The sequence below is a fragment of the Mytilus californianus genome, unplaced genomic scaffold (genome assembly GCF_021869535.1).
Source record: "Mytilus californianus isolate M0D057914Y unplaced genomic scaffold, xbMytCali1.0.p SCAF_1, whole genome shotgun sequence".
In the NCBI taxonomy this organism is placed as follows: domain Eukaryota; kingdom Metazoa; phylum Mollusca; class Bivalvia; order Mytilida; family Mytilidae; genus Mytilus; species Mytilus californianus.
Window position 1 is genome coordinate 18,904,362 of NW_026262581.1, and position 21,803 is coordinate 18,926,164.

At 31.7% G+C, this 21,803-nt stretch overlaps 1 protein-coding gene across 3 annotated transcripts in view; it reads right to left on the reverse strand.

Moving 5' to 3' along the window:
- LOC127700039 (receptor-type tyrosine-protein phosphatase T-like) overlaps positions 1-21,803 on the reverse strand; it is a 253,165-nt gene that overhangs the window by 138,335 nt on the left and 93,027 nt on the right. Inside the window, exon 30 of one of the 3 annotated variants that reach the window (XM_052203503.1) lies at positions 20,709-21,801. The exons of the other annotated variants lie outside the window; for them this stretch is intronic. Within the exon in view, the coding sequence (XP_052059463.1) occupies positions 21,721-21,801 (81 nt within the window). The 3' untranslated portion in view covers positions 20,709-21,720. Of the gene's footprint in view, positions 1-20,708; positions 21,802-21,803 lie in introns of those variants that run through there. 3 annotated transcript variants of the gene reach the window in all.

Sequence of the window (21,803 nt, forward strand, 5' to 3'; positions counted from 1 at the left end):
ATTTTGATTTTTTATATTTGTGACGACGAGCGAATCAGGTGAGTGGGTGTGTTCGTATGTTTTCATTTGTAGACGAAACACAAGCCTTGTATCTTTGATGGGTTACTTCCTTTGATATTCAATAATACCTTTTTTTCTTTGTATCGGAAATTTGAAATAATAGGGGAGTGACGAGACGTGTTTATATCTGATCAAAGGATTAAACGAATTTTTTAACAATTATTTGATAATGTCTAAAGTTATTATAGTACTGCAATTTTAGAGGAGATATGATTGATTGATTGCTGTTTTCTGAACGTACAGTTGCAAATATTTCATGCAGATTTATGACCAAGAGAAGAATTTTCAAACAAGAAATAAGAAGTTGCATGCGTTGTCGTTAAAAAAGAATTAAAAGAAAGTCCAATAAAAATAAACAAAACCAGTGTATATAATGTGCGAATCCTGAAATACCATTTTCACTGTATCCGTTATGAATTTCTAATGAAGAATGATAAATAAACAGACGACAAATTCATGATTTTTGAATATAATAAGAAATAAGATATAATGTGTACTGTTTTTTATAAATTCATGATATAGGTATGAGATGCGAACGGGTTTTCATCGCGCCTACAGCCATCCAGGTGTAAAATTGATACACAAATAGATAAATATTAAGAATAGTTCACGAACAGAGCGTGCAAGAGATTTAAAAGCAGCAGTTAAGTTTCATTTGCAGAAAAATGTACCTTTTAACATAATTATTAATGTTGTATAACTTAAAACAGGTTTTGTTATTCAGCTTGTTGATATTGAATTAAATTCCACTAAGCTGTTTTCGTTATGCGATTCATGTTTACTGTCGAATAATGATACTAGACTTTCATTTTCACTGAAGGGGCGATTCATTTCTATTGTACATGCGATGCATTTTCACGGAAGGAAATTAATTAATTTTCATCATATAACGTCTTAATTCAGCCGACTCTCTAACAAAATTTATGAAGTCAGAAGAATTGATTATATGTGACCCGCCACGACATTTCCAGGCTTATGAGGGTAGAACATCATTGTGAGAAAAACGCCGTTAACTATATGTGACTAGCCACTTCCAGGCTTATGAGGGTACATTGTCTAAACTTTGCTTTTTGTATATTTATCTAGAACATTCTGAAGCAAAAAAGAAAACTCTGTCATGTTATTATGACCTATTTTTTGTAATAACAATGAAACAAGTCATTTCGAATACCGACATGATAATGAGACTGTTCGATGACGAATTTTTCATTATCGAAGACACTAATTTATAAAATACAAAATTATTGTATTTTATTGGCGCTTAGTAATCTTCAACAGCGTATTTGAATAAAAATTTCAAACGAATTAAATTTACAACATTACAAACAGTTCTTACCTCTATTTTAGAAAATGTAATTGAAACTTGTTAAAATGAAGTTAGTATAAAATTTGTCAAAGAAAGCTTTTAGAATTCCTTTTTTTTTAATTTGTCTTTTAACTTAGATTTATGATGCATGTCTCTATACATAGTATGCGACGCGTAGCAGTTTATAAGTAGTTGTTCTCATATATAAGCATATTTCTTACTGAATAGAGAAAAATGACAAAAAGAATTACAGAATGCAGAAATGTAAAAACCCCCACCCCCTCCCCCCCCCCCCCCCCCCCTAAATCCAGACCCTTATATATCATTGTGACGGACAGTTTTGTTTGTTCTATTTAACTGTTTTTATTTTCGAAAAGAATATTTGTACAAGGTGTTGTTAATAAATGTAACGGACAATATATACCATGCCCTCTCAGCCGAAATCGTAATTTCATTTTTAATGAAAGAAAGTATTCAAAAGCTTCCCTCCCTGTGCAATATGATTTATTAAACTCATTAGGCAGAGCAATTTTTATGACTACTTGCATAATTGTTTAATTGTATCAAATTTATATTAATAATAAAAGTTTCAGATCTTTAATATCGAAAACGGGTTAAAATTATTTACTTGCATTAATATTGATATAAAAACACCCAGTTCGTTTTTTTTTTGTGTTTTTTTGGAGATCTAAGAAAACAAGAAGCTCTGTTACACTAAAACAATTGACTAATTAAAATTGTCACATTGTGTCTTCTTATGTCGTCTAAATTACAATGCACATGTAAGTTATTGATCTGTAATTTATATATTCGCCATCCGTAATTATTATATAAAATGTTTATTTGGCATGCCATACTCGATAGAAATGCGGACGTGAAAGAAAGCACTCTTCACAAAAACGTGAACGGAGATTACATTCCACGGAGATTACATTTCGATGATTTCGTCATTTATATATAAAACATAATACGTGAATCTGAAGATAGAATTTGTATCAAAATTGAATGTTGACACCGATATCGATTTGTTGGATGTAGAATTTATTTTCAAAATAGGTGTTTGTTTAGGATATACCATTCCACGGAGATTACAGGCTTAACAAATCTCTGCAGTTTTCAACTTTGTTTAGTTTTCAAGACTGATATGATTTGGAATAAATGACGATTTAACAAAATTATTTATGGTAACCTTATAAACAAAATTATTTATGGTAACCTTATAATCAAATTTATCTCATATCACACTCTATGTTGTGCTGAATATTTAGTCTTGCCCCCGTTAACGGGAATTACAGGTTTACGAAGAAAACATTATGACGGCCGGTACGATCACTATCGTTGTGCAGTGTGTACTAAACTTTATAAAAATTAAAAATATAGATAATGAAGAAATATAAAAATCTCAGATATAAGTATAACAAGCTACGGGTATATAACTCGAAGTCGTTAGTTTTGCTTTGTTACATGTACGGAGGGACAAATCAGCGTCATAAAATGGGCGCTTTAAAACCGGAGAACCAGTGAGTAGCGCAAAGCTAACAAAACCTGCGTTTCAGGAGTAAGTGCATGGGACCTATTTGTATCATGTTTTATATCTAATTCTATTGCCATTGTGATTTCATTGATACTGTGTCTATCCAGTCTGTATCTGGATATAATATCAATTTCATTTTCAAAATGATCAAACGAAGAAAGTGTGGTTCTAATATTGAAGATTCTTCTTCGTCTTCTAACATTTGCGGCATCTTGATCGAGAATAAAGCCATCTTAGATGTGATTTAATTCATATTTGCGGAAAAAACTACGATCGAGATACGACTGGGTATAGCTGTAGTAAGTTACGCCAGGATTTACGTATTATTTACGCTCATCTTAACTTACGACGGCTTTGTGAAACGGCTGTAAAACCTACGATTTATTTACGATGACGTACGATGACACGTAGACTTACGAAAGCTTTGTGAAACGGTACCCAGAATGTAATGTAGATTAACTGTATACCGCCATCTTGGATCGTAAATTAGCAGTACGCAATCGATCAAGTTCTTTGCTTAAATCGGCAAATTTTGAGACGGAATAACAATTTATGTGTAAGATCGTTTATGTAAATGAAGAAAAAAAAAAAAGATTTATTGCACTATTTAGAGTGTTTTTAAATACCAAATATTTCCTTTTGTCCGATTAAATTTTTTCAACTTAGCCATATAAGGAGAGATTAATCTTTATTGCTTATATAATTTTTTTATAAAGGAATTTTAATGAAATTTGCATTTTTTACTTGTAGCAAAGAACGCAAATTCGGTGGCTTCATTTTTTCTTTTTATTTTTTAAAAGCATAATTATTATAAAACCTATCTTCTCATGTTTTATTGTAAAAAATTATTTTGATAAATTTCTTTCTATTCATTAAAAGGCGTCTTTTAAGAATAATCTATGCAAAATTGGGCATTTTTTCACAATTTGTAGCTTGAAAAATAGCAAGATGAGCCATACTTGTTACTGTATTTTAGAAGAAAAAAAAGTATGGCGAAATCTACATTTTGGCAAAATATAAGGAAATTCAATCTATGGAAATTTATTTATACTGTAAATTCAAAAATGTATTGCGTGCATTTAATATTGCGTGTTCTGAAAAAAAAATGAAAAATTATTGTGATTTCAGGAAAATCTGCATACAAATATATGCAAAAGATATCAGAATGCGAGTTCTTATCATTGCGATAATCACCAAGTCGCATTAGTCACATCAATGAAAACCTCTCAATCATTTCTGAATTTACAGTAGCTAGTGATGATCAACCCTAAACATTTTAAATAGAATTGTGTGACATTTTAATCCGTTTTAGATATATAATAAGTATACTTTGAAGCGAATCAATCTGAAGCTGTTAATGCAAACTCATGGACAAGTATAATTGGGCTCAATGTGGTCGAAATACTTTTATCGTTCAGCGAAAGCTTAAGGTTCATGTAAGATAAGATAGGATAAGATAATTTTATTGGTTCAAAATCCAAAATTTTCCCTCTTTTGGCACTTTGGTATTCCACTTTTCCAACACACCAAACGAAATCCACCAATATGGGAAAAGGTTATGTTTTACCTACGCAATATATGAAAAGGTATACATATTCAAAATCGAAAAAAAAGTATTGAAGTGCTCCTCCCCCTCGTGCCTAACACAGATCTTATGTCGGTGTGCTACTCGTTATAATCTCGAGACAAAGAGAAAGTTATAAAGTATAGATTATACTTGAGCTAAATAATACCATCAGAAAGAAAAAATATCACAACTAAGATTTGACGAAAGTGTAAGTTGCTTTTTAACAGAACCGTTAATATAACAGTCTTTCGCAAAATCGGTACGCCATCCTCCATGTTCCTTAATTAAACGATATGAAACACCATTTCTTGCAGCGGCATTTGCACCAGCACTGCGCAAACTATAAACACAAAATTATTTAAAAGCAAGACCAATAGCAGTTGATGTGGTCAAAAAGTAATTCCCTGGCCCTTGTATGAGATAAAGGACGATTAACTTCCGCTCACTTTTAAGAATTTTTTTACTTCAAAAATCTAACAGAACGAATAAGATATTGATCATGATCTAATGACAGCTTAGCTCAATCAATGTATGTCAATAACCAGGCTACTGGACATGTAGGCAAATGTGTACCAGAAATCATAACACTATTTCCCCTTCTATATACATCTGTTTTTCCCAGATTCAATATTCAAAGAAACATAAGTGTCAAACATTTTTATATTAGACATCTTTAAATTTAGAATATCGACGTAGCGTAGAAATCCGGCATAACCAGCTGACATCATTGCACAAATACTAACATTCGGTAAATGAGAATGATCAGTACCAACTTTTAATTACTATCTTCTGTAAATGATGTGGTTCTTTCTTCACTATTGGTTTACTAAGAATTCTCTTCGCTCCTTCAATCTTCATATCAATAAGCTTGTCTTCACATGGTTTATACATTAAACTGAAATCATGATATCACGTAATGCTATAAAAATGAGCTAATAACACTGCTTCAGACACGGATTGTTGTACAGCCTACTAATATAAACTGCAACGGATGATACACTTGAGGGCAACGGATAAACTTTTAATTATATGTAATACACCGTACTTTTCATTTGTAGAAATTGCTTTACTGCTTCTTACAATATTGAATATGCCTTTTTTCACGTTTGGTAAATTGTTGATTAGAGATCGCAAACTGAGAAATTTTCCTCAATGATGCACTGTCCTGTAATAATGAAACATAAATAAAACTAAGCCGCAACAACTTAGCTAAATAAGAAGTTATACAACATAATAACGTAAAAATCATGCAAAGTGCATCTGTATTACAACTGAATGTAACTGCATATTTGTCTAACAACTGCACAAGGTGCATCTTTATCTAATAACCGCAGAAGGTGCATCTTTATTCAAAAACTGCACAATGTGCATTTTTTATTCTTTAACCGCACAAGGTGCATATTTTATTCTTAAACCGAACAAAGGCTATTGTTTACTGTTAAACTGTTGCATTTTTCATTTTTAAACCGCACAAGGTACTTCTCAATTATAAACTGCACAAGGTGCATATCTCCGTTAACAATGTATGTAACTAATAAAGTATACAAATGAAAACGTATGGTACATTCTGCAATTTCTACCTTTTGAGATACGGTTATTGACCTCAAAGTAATAATTTTACACCCGATAGTAAAAATGTGCAATGAACCGTACAAAAGAATGCGACCTCCTATGATGAACAATCAAGATTAAAAACGAGGACGTTACTGATGAATGGGATTGAGCGAAAACACTGTTTTTGTCTGGACCGGATTGAAAAAAAGTTATTGTGAACGGTCGAATTCAACAAAATATGTAATAAACTCGTAAAACTTTTTTTCTGTGTTCCAAACCATAGGCCGAAAACAGAGCAGACTTCCACTTAGGAACTACCAATACACCTTTTGCTCGACAAATAAACATATGATTCAGAATATAGCAAAGTGCTCTCGACCAATGAAATTGTAGGATTTGATGCTTCTTAATTGTGGGGATTGAATGTAAATCATGTTCTTAGGAAGGGATTATCCTATTGTTTATGCCTATTTAGTATTACAGTTCAAAACAAAGAGTTTCTATAAATGAGTTACAACTACCCTGGAGCCATTTATCAGCTTGAAAGGATACGTGATTGAAACTGACTAATAAAACTTTAATTATGAAAAAAATAATAATTAGAATATTTTTAGATTACTTCAAATTAATAAAACATTAAACGATTCCAAAGCAATGATAAAAAAAAATAATAATTTGAAATTAAATATAACCTAAATATTTAGCTAATATGCTTGACAAAACGCAGATCTCTGGATCCGCTGTTGGTAAAAAAATCATTTCCAAAATTCTGATACAAAAAGGAATTTCATTTAACTTTTGAATACATTTAAAACTTTTAAAGGCATTTCATTCGAACATTTCCCTGACACAATGAAGTAGCATTTGATGTAAAGAGCTGGACTAAAATATTGGCTGTGAAATAAAATCTAGCTTTAATTTAAATTTTGAATTTATTGATTTGAACTTTAAACAACAAAAAGATAAGACCTCACTATAACATTACATGAATAACATTCATACTCACAATCACGAAACTTATACAATTCCTACCATGTCATTATACTGTTGTGTGATCTAGTGTCACTACAAACCAGTAAAAGTCTGAAATGGCCTATATCTGTACTCGACTGTACTGAGTTTTACTCGACCAGTCTGAATTGGTCTGAAATTTACTTGATAATACTCGACTGTAGTCTGAACCATACTTAACAGTCTGAACTTGTACTCGACCTTTACTCGACCAGTACTTAACCATTTTATATGCGTCTGAACCATGCTCGACCTAGTCTGTACCATGCTCGACCTAGTCTGAACCATACTCGACCTAGTCTGAACCATACTCGACCAAGTCTCAACCAACCTAGACCTATTTTTTGTATCTATCTATTGTATTTCATCAATTTAGGAACTGTTTTTAACAACAGCTATTTCCCCTGGCTAGAAATTTGATCAACAATTTGAAATTAAAAATATATTCAATATAGCATTGAAACCAAAATTTCACAATAAACATAATATAACTTCATCACCATATTCATCAACACTTATATACATACATATATATCACCTTTAAAATTAAAATAAAACAAGCTGATCAAATAATCTCAAAACTGGATTGTGACTAATATTTTCAATGTTATTCAACATTTTTTGAATGTTTCAGATATATTTTATAGTTACTAGACAATTTTTACCATTAACTTAAGCCTCGTATAGATTTATGGTGTCAGTTGAGTTTAGTTAATAATGCAGTGAACATTTTTTTTATTAAAATATATATAAAATAGCATATAAAGCAACTTAATAAATTTAAAAAATGACACCTTTGTTTTGTTAAACCAAGAATTTAATATAATCATGATAGTAGAACTTCCATAGTAATCCTGTGATAAACATTTAAAAAAGGAAATGTGTTCCAAAGTAACTGTACAGTAAAAATTTATTTCAATTAAATTTAAATATTTTTTGTCAAAATTAAAGACATGGCATACAAGAAGCACTTAAATAAGGTTTAATTACCTCAGTACATGTTTGTTTTACAGGTAAAAAGAAAGCCGTATTTTTCTTAAACTCGTGTATTACTTATATAGTGAATTCAAAAGGCCTTGCGATTTAAGTTTCACAGGATGTTGCAATTGTGAATGAATGTTATTTAGAATTTAATACTCTCTGACCAGGTGTGATCTTTTTCATGAGTTTGCCCCAAGCAGGAGGTATTACTTTATACTTCACGACTAATCAGAAGAACAATTTTATTAATTTCTTTAATTTTTATCCATTTTTGATATATATTGTATATAATATATCCCAAATTACAAAAATAGATATATGTCTAAAATAAGGTTAAACAATTTCAGTGATTTTGTTGGCTGTTGTTACCTCATTATAAAGATAATTTTATAACTATTGTACATTTTTTGTATGTAACCATGAAACCTATGTAGTTTTTATTTAGGAATTTGGGAAAATTAATTAAAAAAAAAAACACATGCCAAACAAGAAGCAACTTAATAAGCTTTAATTACCCTCAGTATAGGTGTGGTTTTTAGGTAAAAGAAAATCTTTTTTAAACAAAACTCTAAAACTTTAAAATAAATATAATTAAATTATTATATAAGATAATTTGATTTAACTATCTCTATTCGATAAATCTGAGAATCATGTAAGAATGTAAAAATCTGTTTTTATAATATATCTTTATTTTATTGTGACTGTTGTCATGTCAGTTAAAAAGAAATTTATTTTAACAGTTAAAATCTAGAAAAAGTAGAGGTTATTTGGTCAAGTATGGTTTAGACTGGTCGAGTATTGTTAAGACCTTTGGTCGAGTATGGTTTAGACTGAAAAAATAGGTCGAGTACAGGTCGAGAATGGGTTAAGACTGTTTCAGACTGGTCGAGTAATAGTTCAGACTATTTTCAACGGCAAAGATAAGGATCAAGTACAAATCAGTACAGTTGAGTATGGTTAAGACTGGGGTCGAGTAATGTCGAGTAAAATTCAGACCAATTCAGACTGGTCGAGTAAAAATCAGTACAGTCGAGTACAGATATAGGCCATTTCAGACTTTTACTGGTTTGTAGTGTGTCTAAAACACAATGAATTATATTTCCCGAAAATATAAGAAAGTCTTTACATCAACTAATTCATGAATGAAATAAACAAAAAGGAAGTCTTGCATTTCTCATAAACATTGCACTAAGTCTAGGTTAGTCTATGGAAAGGTATATACTATGAAATTTAGAGCGAGGGGCTTGCCCCGAGCTCTTAATTTCATAGTATATACCTTTTCATAGACTATTCAATTTATCACATATTTACAACTCGAGTAATCTTTTAATTGGTCTATAATTGATAGTTTATTTTGGCTGACTACTTGTATCACAGGTGTTTGTAAAACGGAGCTCATTATCGAATTTTATGTTTTGTAAATCTACTCACTAATATCGTTGTAAAATATGTGATTTCAAAAGGCCCTAGTGACTCCAGAATGAAAAGATGATAGCTGCTGGTGTAAGTATGTATACTGATATAAAGCGGTGTTTTACTAAACATGTACTTCTTTACATGGTAAGATGACAAAATGAATTGACCAAAAGCAGACAATAATTACACTGCAGTGGAAGCTTTACATGTTTTGAAAACACTTTTCAATTTCACAGTAAAACTAAAGTTATAATAAGTTAAGATTATTTGAAACATATAGATAGTTTGTCCCATATAGATAGTCTAGCGGATAGCATTAAAAAGAAACTACCAATAGATATATTTTTTTTAATGTTTTTTTTTTAATCAGAATACGTATATATATATATATATATAGGTGGCACATTCTATTCAAACATTATCACGGTTTTTTAATTCAAGACATGCCTGAAATATTTTCCACTGTACATTAAGCAATTAGTAATCAATCAATCAATTCATGACGAAATAGATCAATTTCCCCAAGAAAGTTAATAAAATCACCAAATTGCCTTAATTTTCCCTTCACAATAATTAATAGTACACACTTTTGTTTTGTGTACAAAGTAGTTGCATTGATGATAAATTATTACAATTTTGATTAAGATAGCCCTGTACTCTTATCAAGGTATAAAGAACCATATTTGTTACTCTTTATTTAAATGAAAAAAAACTTGCAATTGTCAAAAACATTTTTTAAATCCAAAGATTTTAATAGCAGGATATGTAAAATCAACGTGAAAACTAATTACAAACTATTTAATTTAATTTGGAACATTTTATTTCAAAATAGCCAGTGGCAATTTTTGTTTTCATATCTTGATTACGATACAATGAAAGCTTACCCTTGTGGTCATTGATGCGTAGGACCTTAGTACACGGAAAAAGTATGTACTATGAAAATAAGAAGGCAAATTCAAGCACTATGATCGGACGAGAAGTTGTAAGTATGTGCTAACACAATGTAACAATAAAACTAATTCTTGAATACAACCAATCAAGAGATCATTTGAGCCTTGAGCACTTTACAATATTCTAAGTTTGTAAGAGAATGATAATCCCTTTCATCATGATAAGTACTCGCTAATGCTCGCACTTAATCATGAAAAAAGGGGTTATCATTCTCTTACATATACCTAGTACTCGGCAAGCTAAACCAACTTGGGGCACAATTCAGTTGTTTTCTCCGGACAATTCGAAAGCGACTCTTTGGGTTCATGGAACCTAAAATTTTGAAATAAACCGATCAATGTTTTGATTTTTATCGTCTGTAAATCTTAATGTTCCCCATCTGTTACCAAACATACGAAAAACCCTGTCAGCCACAGCCCAGTCGTCAAAATCAAAAATTCTACCAAAGTAATCTGCTTGTACATTTTCAGATCGTGGGATCCTCTCAACTTCAATAGTTATATTATTAACTATGCCAATTGTATAATATTCATAGCAAGTTCATGTAAATCAGGCTTCATGCTGCCCACTTGGCATATATGCACAACATTTTGATTGTCTGTATACATTTTTACAAGTTTTAACTGCTAACTGTACAAACATACTTTCTAATATGAACTCTACAAATTTCAATTCTCCCCAGGTGCAGCTCTTAAGTCTTTCTTGTTCACTAAACATATTATGAGCAACTTGTTGAACATTGCCATCAATAAAAGCTGCTCCAGCATACATACTGGTATCGGAAAACATAATACGGTCTGGGATCTTGTGTACAGGACAGACTAATAAATTTTGTATAGATCTATAATTACTTTTCTAAAATTCTAGCTCGGTTTTGACTGAGAGGGGTTATCAAATACAAGTCCTAAGTATCTCTCTGGTATACAAACATGAATGAATTACGTGTCACCAGTTGGCAAATATTGACAAAAGCTTTAATCAAAGATATAAATATATATACTATTATCCCGAGAATAGATGCCAAATTTGTGGCAGTTGAACGATTATCTTAAAGAATCGTTTCGAATTTGAACTGTATTTTTTAATTTTCTGGACTTCAATAACACCAGATACTAGATCAATGAAAAAACAGATTCAATGAAAACCCTAACCAGTCTATTTTTTGCACTGGATAAAAAAATCCATTTTCACGAAATTTGGTAAAAAAGCAGATTTCAATAAAGTGTGTAAAACAGATTTAGACAAACGATTGCACCTCCAAAAATTAACTAAATAATGTTCGAACAACTTTAGCAAAGATATGTCCAGCAAAAGATAGCCAAAATGGTAAAGATGTGAAAATAAAATATCTTTCTTGTCCATCAATTACCAAAGAAAAACCTAGATATTTCTAATGTACTTGATGCATATCTAATTATGAGGTGATACATGTTACCAGAACGTAAATCGAATTTAAAAATGAAAAAAAAAATACTTTTTTGCGTATTGCTAAGCCTCCTTAACGCCTTCAATTTTTTTCTGCTTTTGTACATATTTATTAGTTGAAGACTAATTACCCAAGATAACACACACAAAAATGAAGTTTTTTTTAAGTTATGCATTTTTAAGATCCACCAGAAAAGTTTCTCGTCAAGTACTTTTAGTGAACATTTGTTATTCGAACACACCTACTCTATTGTTATGACTCATTAGAAGGGTATTTCACTTGACCCATATATATTGTAAATTGTTAATGCTATTGTATCAACATACAGCCTAAATATATAAAAATGATAGAATTTGAAGCGAGATGATGTGTCATATATTTTTCTTTTATACGTTTTCAAGACAGAATATTCAACTCAAACACGTCCGAACCTAAAAAGATGTACTCGACTTTCTCTTTTCGATGACATTATTGCCTATTTTTGGGATTTTCCCCCAAAAAAACGACACAGGGGGCAGAAATGAAACTTGATACTTTAAAAAAGATAAATCTTTTATCTTTCTTTGGAATTTTTTTCGGCGGAATTTATGCTTATGCACAAAAAAGATCCACGAGAATTTGCACCTACCAAAATCGACTGTTTTGTGAAAATTTGTATTTAATCTAAAAGTGAACACATACCTCGAAGCTCAGCTCAATAATTAAGTAAAAACACATACATAAGATGCATACAATCCTAAATAAGGCACATTCATTAAACTTTTAAAGCCCATAGAAACAGATGTAAACAATTCAAATTTACCAGCTTTGCCTTTTTTTACCTTCTCTAACACAGAGTTCCATTTCTTTTGTTTAATTTCAACTGGGTTTCCGCCTGAGTTAATGCCCTCAAATCAAGATTTCTTTGTGCTAATTTTCATACTATTGCTCATTATGTACAAAACAATAAGAGATTGGTAGAAACAGTAAAACTGAAAAAATGATCAACAATAGAAGATATTCAAACCAAGTCCCAAGTCAGGAGCCTGTAATTCAGTGGTTGTCGTTTGTTGATGTGTTACATATATGTTTTTCGTTCATTTTTTTTGTACATAAATAAGGCCGTTAGTTTTCTCGTTTGAATTGTTTTACATTTGTCTTTTCGAGACCTTTTATAGCTGACTATGCGGTATGGGCTTTGCTCATTGTCGAAGGCCGTACGGTGACCTATAGTTGTTAATTTCTGTGTCATTTGGTCTCTAGTGAAAAGTTGTCTCATTGGCAATCATATCACATCCTCTTTATTTATATTTACTGCAGGGTTTGTTACTCGTGCTGTGTTGATGCAGTAGAATGTGTCCCCGTGCTTGTAGTGTATTCCTTTATAATTTTACAGTTAGGGTTTTTTTGCTTGTGAATGAGCTGTCTACATATTCCTTATATATTAATATTCTCTATATTTCTACTGTATTTTTATCCTGCCCCCTTCTATGGTTTTACTAAGAGTTCTTATATCTTCCTGTATTTGCCTTTTATTAGGTCCGGGACACAGTTATCGTCCTTTTAATTGTCTACGAATAGAGTCCCCAATGCGGACAGTGTTTAACAATTTGTTTATACATCTTCCAAATTTATATCCTTATATTTTATGCATATAATAGTAATATGTAAATTACATGTATAAACAGTTTATAATAATTTTTACGTGTAGGTAAATTAGTGATCTGGTCCAGTTTGAAAAGGTCAAAAATTAGTATGTCTTGATCTGAAGCTGTCATACTATATTATACACCCACTCTACATAAAATTGTTCTTAATTTGAGTGACAGCTTATATACTTTTCTATAATTTTGATATAATGTATCCCAAAATTAATACACTACACTGTAAAGGTATTTTTTGGATAGTGCCGGTGGGAATTTTTGTTAAAAATTTGTTGTTGTTTTATGTCTTAGATAAATTCACTACGATATAACTGTTTTCTCGGACCAATGTTTGTTATATGTCTGTCTTGTTTTACTAACACCATTCTGTCGGGCTGTTCTATATAGTTTTTAAAAGAATTCTTCGACTGTTTTATAAATTGTTTATATATTCCGTTATTGTAGTTCTTATTCAATGTCATGCCTTTCGGCCTCATTTAATTTTCTCATTACCCTTAATTAATCATGATTTTCGAAATGGCAAGAAAACATTATACACCAATCGTTCAAGGATATTCACGTGTTCAAAAAACCTCATTCCAAATAATAATTCAACCGCCGTCAATCGAAATTCCCTTTCTAAATTTAGTACTTTTTACAATTGTGTCAAAGGTGGCAATGCTGCTGCAGCCATATTATTAAATAAAAATGCACGTGGATATCCACAAATATTCCCGTGCAATACCAGAAAATGACTTACCTGATCTAGATTATCTTCTGATAACACTGTTAGGTCAACAGTGAACGGGAAAGCTTTTTCGCTTTCCTTTTCCTGTGACATTACATGAAAAACTCAAAGTCTCATTTATCTGGTTACTTGAACAAAGCCAAAATGTGGTATACAATATGTAGGAAAAACAGGACGGGAATTTTTTAAACGAACACTGGAACATCTATACCACTTCCGAAAACCTAAAAAATTCAAAAGTTTAATTTACCAACAGTTAGGTACACACAACCACAATATTAAATTTATAAGATTCCAACCGCTCGAAACGATCCAGAAACAACAAGGGCAATCGCATAAACAATTTGAAGATTCCCGTGAAATTATCGAACTGTCTTGGATTAAACGACTTCAGACAGCTTATCTCCTGGGTCTAAATTACAATATACTTGGACAAGGGAACATATCTACAACTTCTTCTATTGATATCATGAACATTGTTGATAAAAGACACGTAATAATAGGTCTTATGGCAAACGTATTAATCGAAATCAACGAATTAAACATCGTATAAATTATACACTTGATAATTTCCTATCTATATTTAAAAACAATGGTAGGCATCAATTATTATGTAAACTGGGTCAAAATAGTAAATTACATGATATTTTCAAGGAGTATGACACAATCTCTTTCTTCAGCCTACTCTATGAATATTCGCGTATAATTACAGCGTTTTGCCACCATAGGCTGTTCCCGCGTATCGCTAAACCTGAAGATAATAGACGGCACTTTCTGAAAATTAAATATATTAACAGAGGTATTGATTTTAACTTATCGAGTATATTTAATGACTCTACCGTTCAAAACTTTATACCTCCCTATTTTGTTAACACAGAACCACCCATTGTTTCGTACACATACAATGAACCCAGCAGAAGTTTAATTTTTAATTATACGACAGTAACATCAGACGACAATGTAGAAAATAATACTCCTCTAACTTGAAACTGTGAATCGTCGAAGTTTAGATATGATCCCTATGGGCACGTTATTACGGGGGACCTCAATATCGTCCAAGACAGAGAGGTTAAAAACGTTTTGAAAAAAAGGACCAAACTATTGTCCTCCATCTAAAATAGATTGGAAACAGTGTCGTCAGGTCACAAAAGACGCTCTTTCCTCGTATTGTAAAAAGTGGTGTAAACGGGAAAAATCTGATAAAAAGGCTGTTGATTCTTATTTAAATGAATGTATGAGTGTTGTGGATATTCGAATATCACATTTTGAAAATAATTCAGAAATAAAAAAAAGAGTACATAATACGCCTATTTCTAGAATAAGAAAAAAACTTCAAGAACTTTCGAAGCGGATTGTGTTTGTACGGGCCGACAAAGCAGCCAATAATGTGGTGGTGGTATGTCGTAAATACTACACGGAGGTTCTTAAGAATGAAATTTTAAATTCATCTACATTCAAGTCTGTACGCTCCACAGAGAGTCATATAGTAAACAAACATATCATAACCACATCACAGGTTAAGGCCTTTTCTGAACATTTGAAGGCCCCTTCTATGTATTGGTTACCCAAAGCTACACAAAAAACCAGTCAAATATCGTTTCATCTCGGCCTCTAGTAAGTGTTCTACAACTAATCTTTCAGTGCTTTTAACTAGTTCCTTAACATGTACAACTATTAAAGAACTTATCATTAACGTTTGTAATAAAATATATGAAAATAGTGGAATTAACTATTTTTGGAGTGTAAACAATTCTTTGAATGTTTTAGATAAATTGCGTGCATTTGATTGTCCTTTTGATTTTGTTGACAGTTTTGACTGTTCTACTCTTTACGCTACACTTCCACACAATCATTTCAAACAAAAGTTTTCCCATTTAACTACATGGTCGTTTGGTAAATCTGAATGCAAATATATTTGCTGCAACTCATTTTAAGCCTTCTTCTCTAATGAGAAAGGTAAATATGTTAGATATACTTACTGGAGGTGATAAGATGATCGGAGCTGTAAATTTTCTCCTTGATATTTATGTACGTTTCGGCAACAAAGTTTATCGACAGGTTGTAGGTATTCCTATGGGCACTTATTGCGCCCCCTTAATAGCAGACTTGTTTTTGTACTGTAATGAATCACAGTTTATGACTCAACTCAGTAAAGACCCGTCTAAATTGCATTTAATCGATAAATTCAACAACACTTACCGTTATCTTGATGATATTTTTTCGTTAAATAATCAAGAACTTTCTAAATATACTGCCGACATTTACCTAAAGGAACTTACTTTAAACAAATCAAATGTAAACGGTAATAACTGTCCTTTCCTGGATTTAGATATTTCAGTTTTACACGGGAAACTCCACACTACAATTTACGACAAGAGGGACGATTTTATGTTCCCTATTGTTAATTTTCCGTTTTTGGATGTTGATGTTCCTTTGGCACCATCTTACGGTGTTTATATATCACAACTCGTTCGCTATGGCCGTGTCTGTTGTGACGTTTTGGATTTTAACGTAATTCATGTATTACTGGTAAATTATTAAGTCAGGGATTTCGTTACCACAAATGACTTTAAACCTTTACTAAATTCTTCCATAGATATAAAGATTTGGTTTTGAAGTTTGGTTGTACTTGTAGAAAATTTATTTCAAACGGAATAGCACATCCTCATTTTTACTGAGATGTTGTTTACCGTGCCCGGAAATTTAGAAACGATCATGGCAAACTTATTGATCATTTAAATAAACTTATTCTTAAAGGTTACCAATTCAACAAAGTTATTAGACCTTTGAATATTGTTTTACTGTTATTAATATTGATTTTGTTATCAGTAAATTAAAAGCTAACTAAATATTATTGTTATATACATATGCACATTCATGGAACTACAATCTGTCGGTACCGGCATCTTGGCATTCCACAAGGTCATGCTTTTCTCTGACTGTTTATGACGTCTTTACACTAAATCCATTGGATGTTGGATGTGTAATGATTGATAATTTAGTCTTAGATGCATGATTTTTTATTAGTTGTTATTGGCTTTGAACTAACTGTCAGTAACTTCGAGTACTCTCATTTGTCTTTTCGGGGCCTTTTATAGCTGACTATGCGGTATGGGATACGGTGACCTATAGTTGTTAATTTCTGTGTCATTTGGTCTCTTGTTAAGAGTTGTCTCATTGGCAATCATACCACATCCTCTTTTTTATATGACATGGCCAAAACTATTGGATAAATCTCTAAGGAGTTGTTGCTCCTAAATAAGGATTTCTGACTACTTTAACAGGGCTAGAACAAATAAACAGTTAATACAATAGGTAGGTACTGAAAAAGGGGGTCGACCTCAATGATTAGATGGGAAAGGACAAGGTTCACCTCAGGCCAAATATGGCTTTGAACTTACAGTTTTTCATAAAATATCAAATTTGCAATAATTTGGTTCTTAAATGGATCTACTTCATAACTTACTGCTAGGTTAAACAAATCACTTCACTAGACATTATAGGCTTCAAAGTCAGCACATTTTGTATATATTGTCAAAAAACGATGATTTTGTGCATTTTCTTTTCCACAAAAGCGTGAGGAAACCCTTGGCTGCAACATAGGATCTAAAATGTCCTGACGCCAAAAGTTGCCAATGATGATATTGAATCCATAGAAACAAAAACAAATCTGGCTCAGGGGTGCCGGCCAAAGTAAAGTATGTGAAAAACTTTTGAAACTTATTGGGAAATTGAACAAAATTGACGTTACAACACAAATACACTTGAGGGGTTATTTTTGTTTTTTGTCTTTTTTAATATGATGTGCCAAAAGATAGTTTCTTAGTATTTAATATGGATAGTTATATCACAACTATTTCTTTGTGAAACTTGAAGTATGTTGGCTTGAGTAAAAAATCTTCAAATTCGTAGGGCTAATTTTAAACAATCATGAACATACTCCTTTGCCATTGGAAAATGATCAAGGTATATTGAATATTGACAGACATTTAGCCATATTACAGGCTATCCTACAGAATCCTGGTCCTGAGGTAATTAACATACAGACAACGCCAAATATGATATCATGTAAAAAGGCAGAAAAAAGTTATAATTTCCGATATAATGGACTTAAATAAAATCTTTTAAGTTTTTCGTGCTAATATATTGATAAATATGAACATGATGAAGCAGTTATACAATTTTTCTTATTATACTTTAAAATGATAATGTAGCAATACAAACACATTATATTTTCTCAGACAATTGAAGTTACAAAAGATACACCTTCACAGGGCCGTTTGTTGGGGTTAATGGCTCTACTTTATGTATGTTGTGTGTTTACGTTATGTAAAACGGTGTCCCCCATGGAATGTGTCTTCGCGTTCATTGTGTATTTGGACTTCCATTTTAGCAACACCACATGACAACACTCAGTTTTGTATGTTTATTTTGGTTCCTATATTGATTCTTCACTTTTTTTAATGAAACGATGTATTTTGAATACAAATAATGATTCATTTAATAGTAGCTTCGTGAATTATCTGAAAGTCAGATCACGTTTCAGGAATTTTGACAATTTATTTAGAAGATATTGTTACAAATGCCAAAAGCAGGAATTAAACCCGTCTTCCGCATTATGTATCGTTGATATCAAACCAGCATGCCCCTTAATATAGTTGCATACTTTTACATATAATGAATAAACATGGTAGGTTTGGTCAGCAATTTCAATCCGTAAGAATCGTTTCATATATATAACAGAGGGCTTTGAGATACAATTACGGGTTTCTCTCATTTGACCCTTATTAGTTATATGAATGATCTGTATTTTGTGTCTTATAACATATTGTTATGACAGTCACAGTACACCGAGAACGCGGTGGCACACTTCATAGAGGACGCCGTCAGCATAAGTTGGTGGTGCTGTTTCAGATTCACAGCTCCTCACCTTCTTGTTTACCGAGAATATTCTAACACAAAACGGTAATGCATGAAATACTCGTCACATTTATCTTTGGAGCTGCAAATGAAGCTTCCTGAAATAACTTTTTGGGCTTTACATATATGTGAACATGATTAACTGTGATAAGTTTTGAATTTATTGCTCATCAGCTTCCCAGTTACCAAACTCTTTAAGCGGGGGTTTCGTTAGTGGGCAGTGTCCTACAGTTTTACATGTTAAATCTTAATAATTTTGTTACCACTCATGAAAAACGAAGACTAACATTATTTTGGGCGAATTTCTACTAGCCACTCAGTAGTTATGTTATTTGTTTGCTTGTGCAATGCCCCGAAAAATGAAAGACACAGAAATCGGTTTCTAAGCCTCATACAAAAAAGTTAATATTTTTCTGACATTGACCTAATATTGTATATACAATTATATATGTCAAAAAGATACTTCATGCAGTTTGTTCAAGTGATCTGTTGTGTTGTCTACAATATATTTTCTTCCTATTATTCTTTGTATGTTTTGTTCTAAACATCATTTGAAAATGATAATAATGAATGAAGTAAATGTTCTATGGCATACATGTACGCCATTGGGTAATCGATGCAAATACTATAAAATATAATCATACAGTAATCGTTAAAAATCCATAGATCAAATCGACAGTACTTTTTTCGATATTCCTATCTCGTAAATCGATATAGAAGAGACTAATCAGCATGATTAACGGAACAAACAAAAACTGATGAAATCACATGAACCACAAAAGGTGTGAGAAAGGGTGCGTCGAGATGGTAACCGTCTCCTGCTATAAATGTATTTCCATCCATGCAAATTTACACCCAGTCAAATTATCAAAATCGGGAATAGGACACCATATGTAAAATACCGAATCAGAAAAACTAGACTGGTATCAAAAGATCTAAGACCGCGAAAACATGTTGCTAGTGAGTGGGGTTCGTGTTGCTTAGTCTTTAGTTTTCTATGTTGTGTCTTGTGTACTATTATTTGTCTGTTTGTCTTTTTATTTTTTAGCCATGGCGTTGTCAGTTTATTTTCGATCTATGAGTTTGACTGTCCCTCTGGTATCTTTCGCCCCTCTTTTGAGACACAGACTCGTCGTATCAATCAATCAATCAATTCGTTATGGTGACTGTAGTGTTGATTTCAGTTGTTCTATATCATTACTCTGTTAGAGCAGCTTGTTTTGTTAAGGAGCAAACCACGGTTAATAAGAGTCCATGTAGTGTGCACATGCACGAGCGTATGTTACTACTGAAAATGGGACGTTGAGACAATTTGAAAGTTAAAATTATCATTTTTGTCATCGATTCTATTTTGCAATCGTCAATCTGTGTCAATATCGAGTGTACAAATCAAGATATAAGGCAGACCTTATACTTTCGGTAGTGTCCTTATCTCAAGTTCACTGGAATATATAAGCACTCATTGGAATGTTGTTGATTGAGTGATAGTATACGTACATTAATAGATACCGAATCTGGAATAATGTATTTGTCATCTTTACTGATTCTGATACTTTTATGTTTCATGAATTTAGGTTTTATAGTCACACTGATTAAAACAACGCGATGTAGCTAGTGTAATCATATTTTATTAATTTATTTATGAAGTTATACAAAATAAAAAATATAAAAATGGCATGTACATATACATGTAAACAAAAAATATCTTAAGGATCGGAACTAATCTATGAATTTGTTATTATATTAACCCGTTTCTTAGAGTAAAGAATCTTTTGATATGTTTAATTTTGAGATAGTAGACATTTAAGTAATTAAGAACTGCATTTCATGAAAGACGAAAAACAAGGATAAAAATATCTTGGTAAGAAAAAGCATTGTGATAGTTTTTTCATGATATGTGTAATGCATGCAATTATCGGACATAGAACATGTATACATAAAATATTTTGTATGTTTCACACATGCGTTCAATGACATACAATTATAATTGGTTATAGCAGTAAATGAATTAACAAGTTACTTGATAAGCAGTTGTATATATTGAAGGACATTCGTCAACTTAAAACGATCAACAATAATGAACAGTATTTTAAAGATCTTGATATGTATAAATATGCATATTCGTGTGTAGTTTTGATAGAATTTCTATTAACAATCGATGTTTAAGACCATCTCTTGCGACTATATGAAGATCATATGACCGTAGTATTGTCGTATGTGGTCTGCTCAATCATATGCAATTCATAAACTCTTTTCTACTTTGTATGTTGTTTCATACATTGCGGCTGTCATGATGTGCATGTGATACATTGTACATGCATGTATAACGTTATAATTTGACATTTACAATTACTAATAATTCCCTGGGTCGAAAATCCAGTGTTTGTTCTAAATCAATGTTTAAAAAATCGGATCACTTGCATTTATGCCATTTTTCAATAAATCATATGCGAAATTATGCATCTGCATTTTGAATAATGATTTTATAACGGCACGTCCAAATTGAAATCACCTAACGTTTCCGATGTGCATGTTGTAGTTAAATGGTAAATGCAAACGCAGTACTACGGAACCAATAAATACATAGAAAATAACAGAGGGGTTGAACTTCACCATGAACTTCACTAAGTATTCGCATACAGTGAATCTCCAGAATCACTTTCAAGTAGCACTTTAATACACTGATAACAGTATTCGTATTGATCCT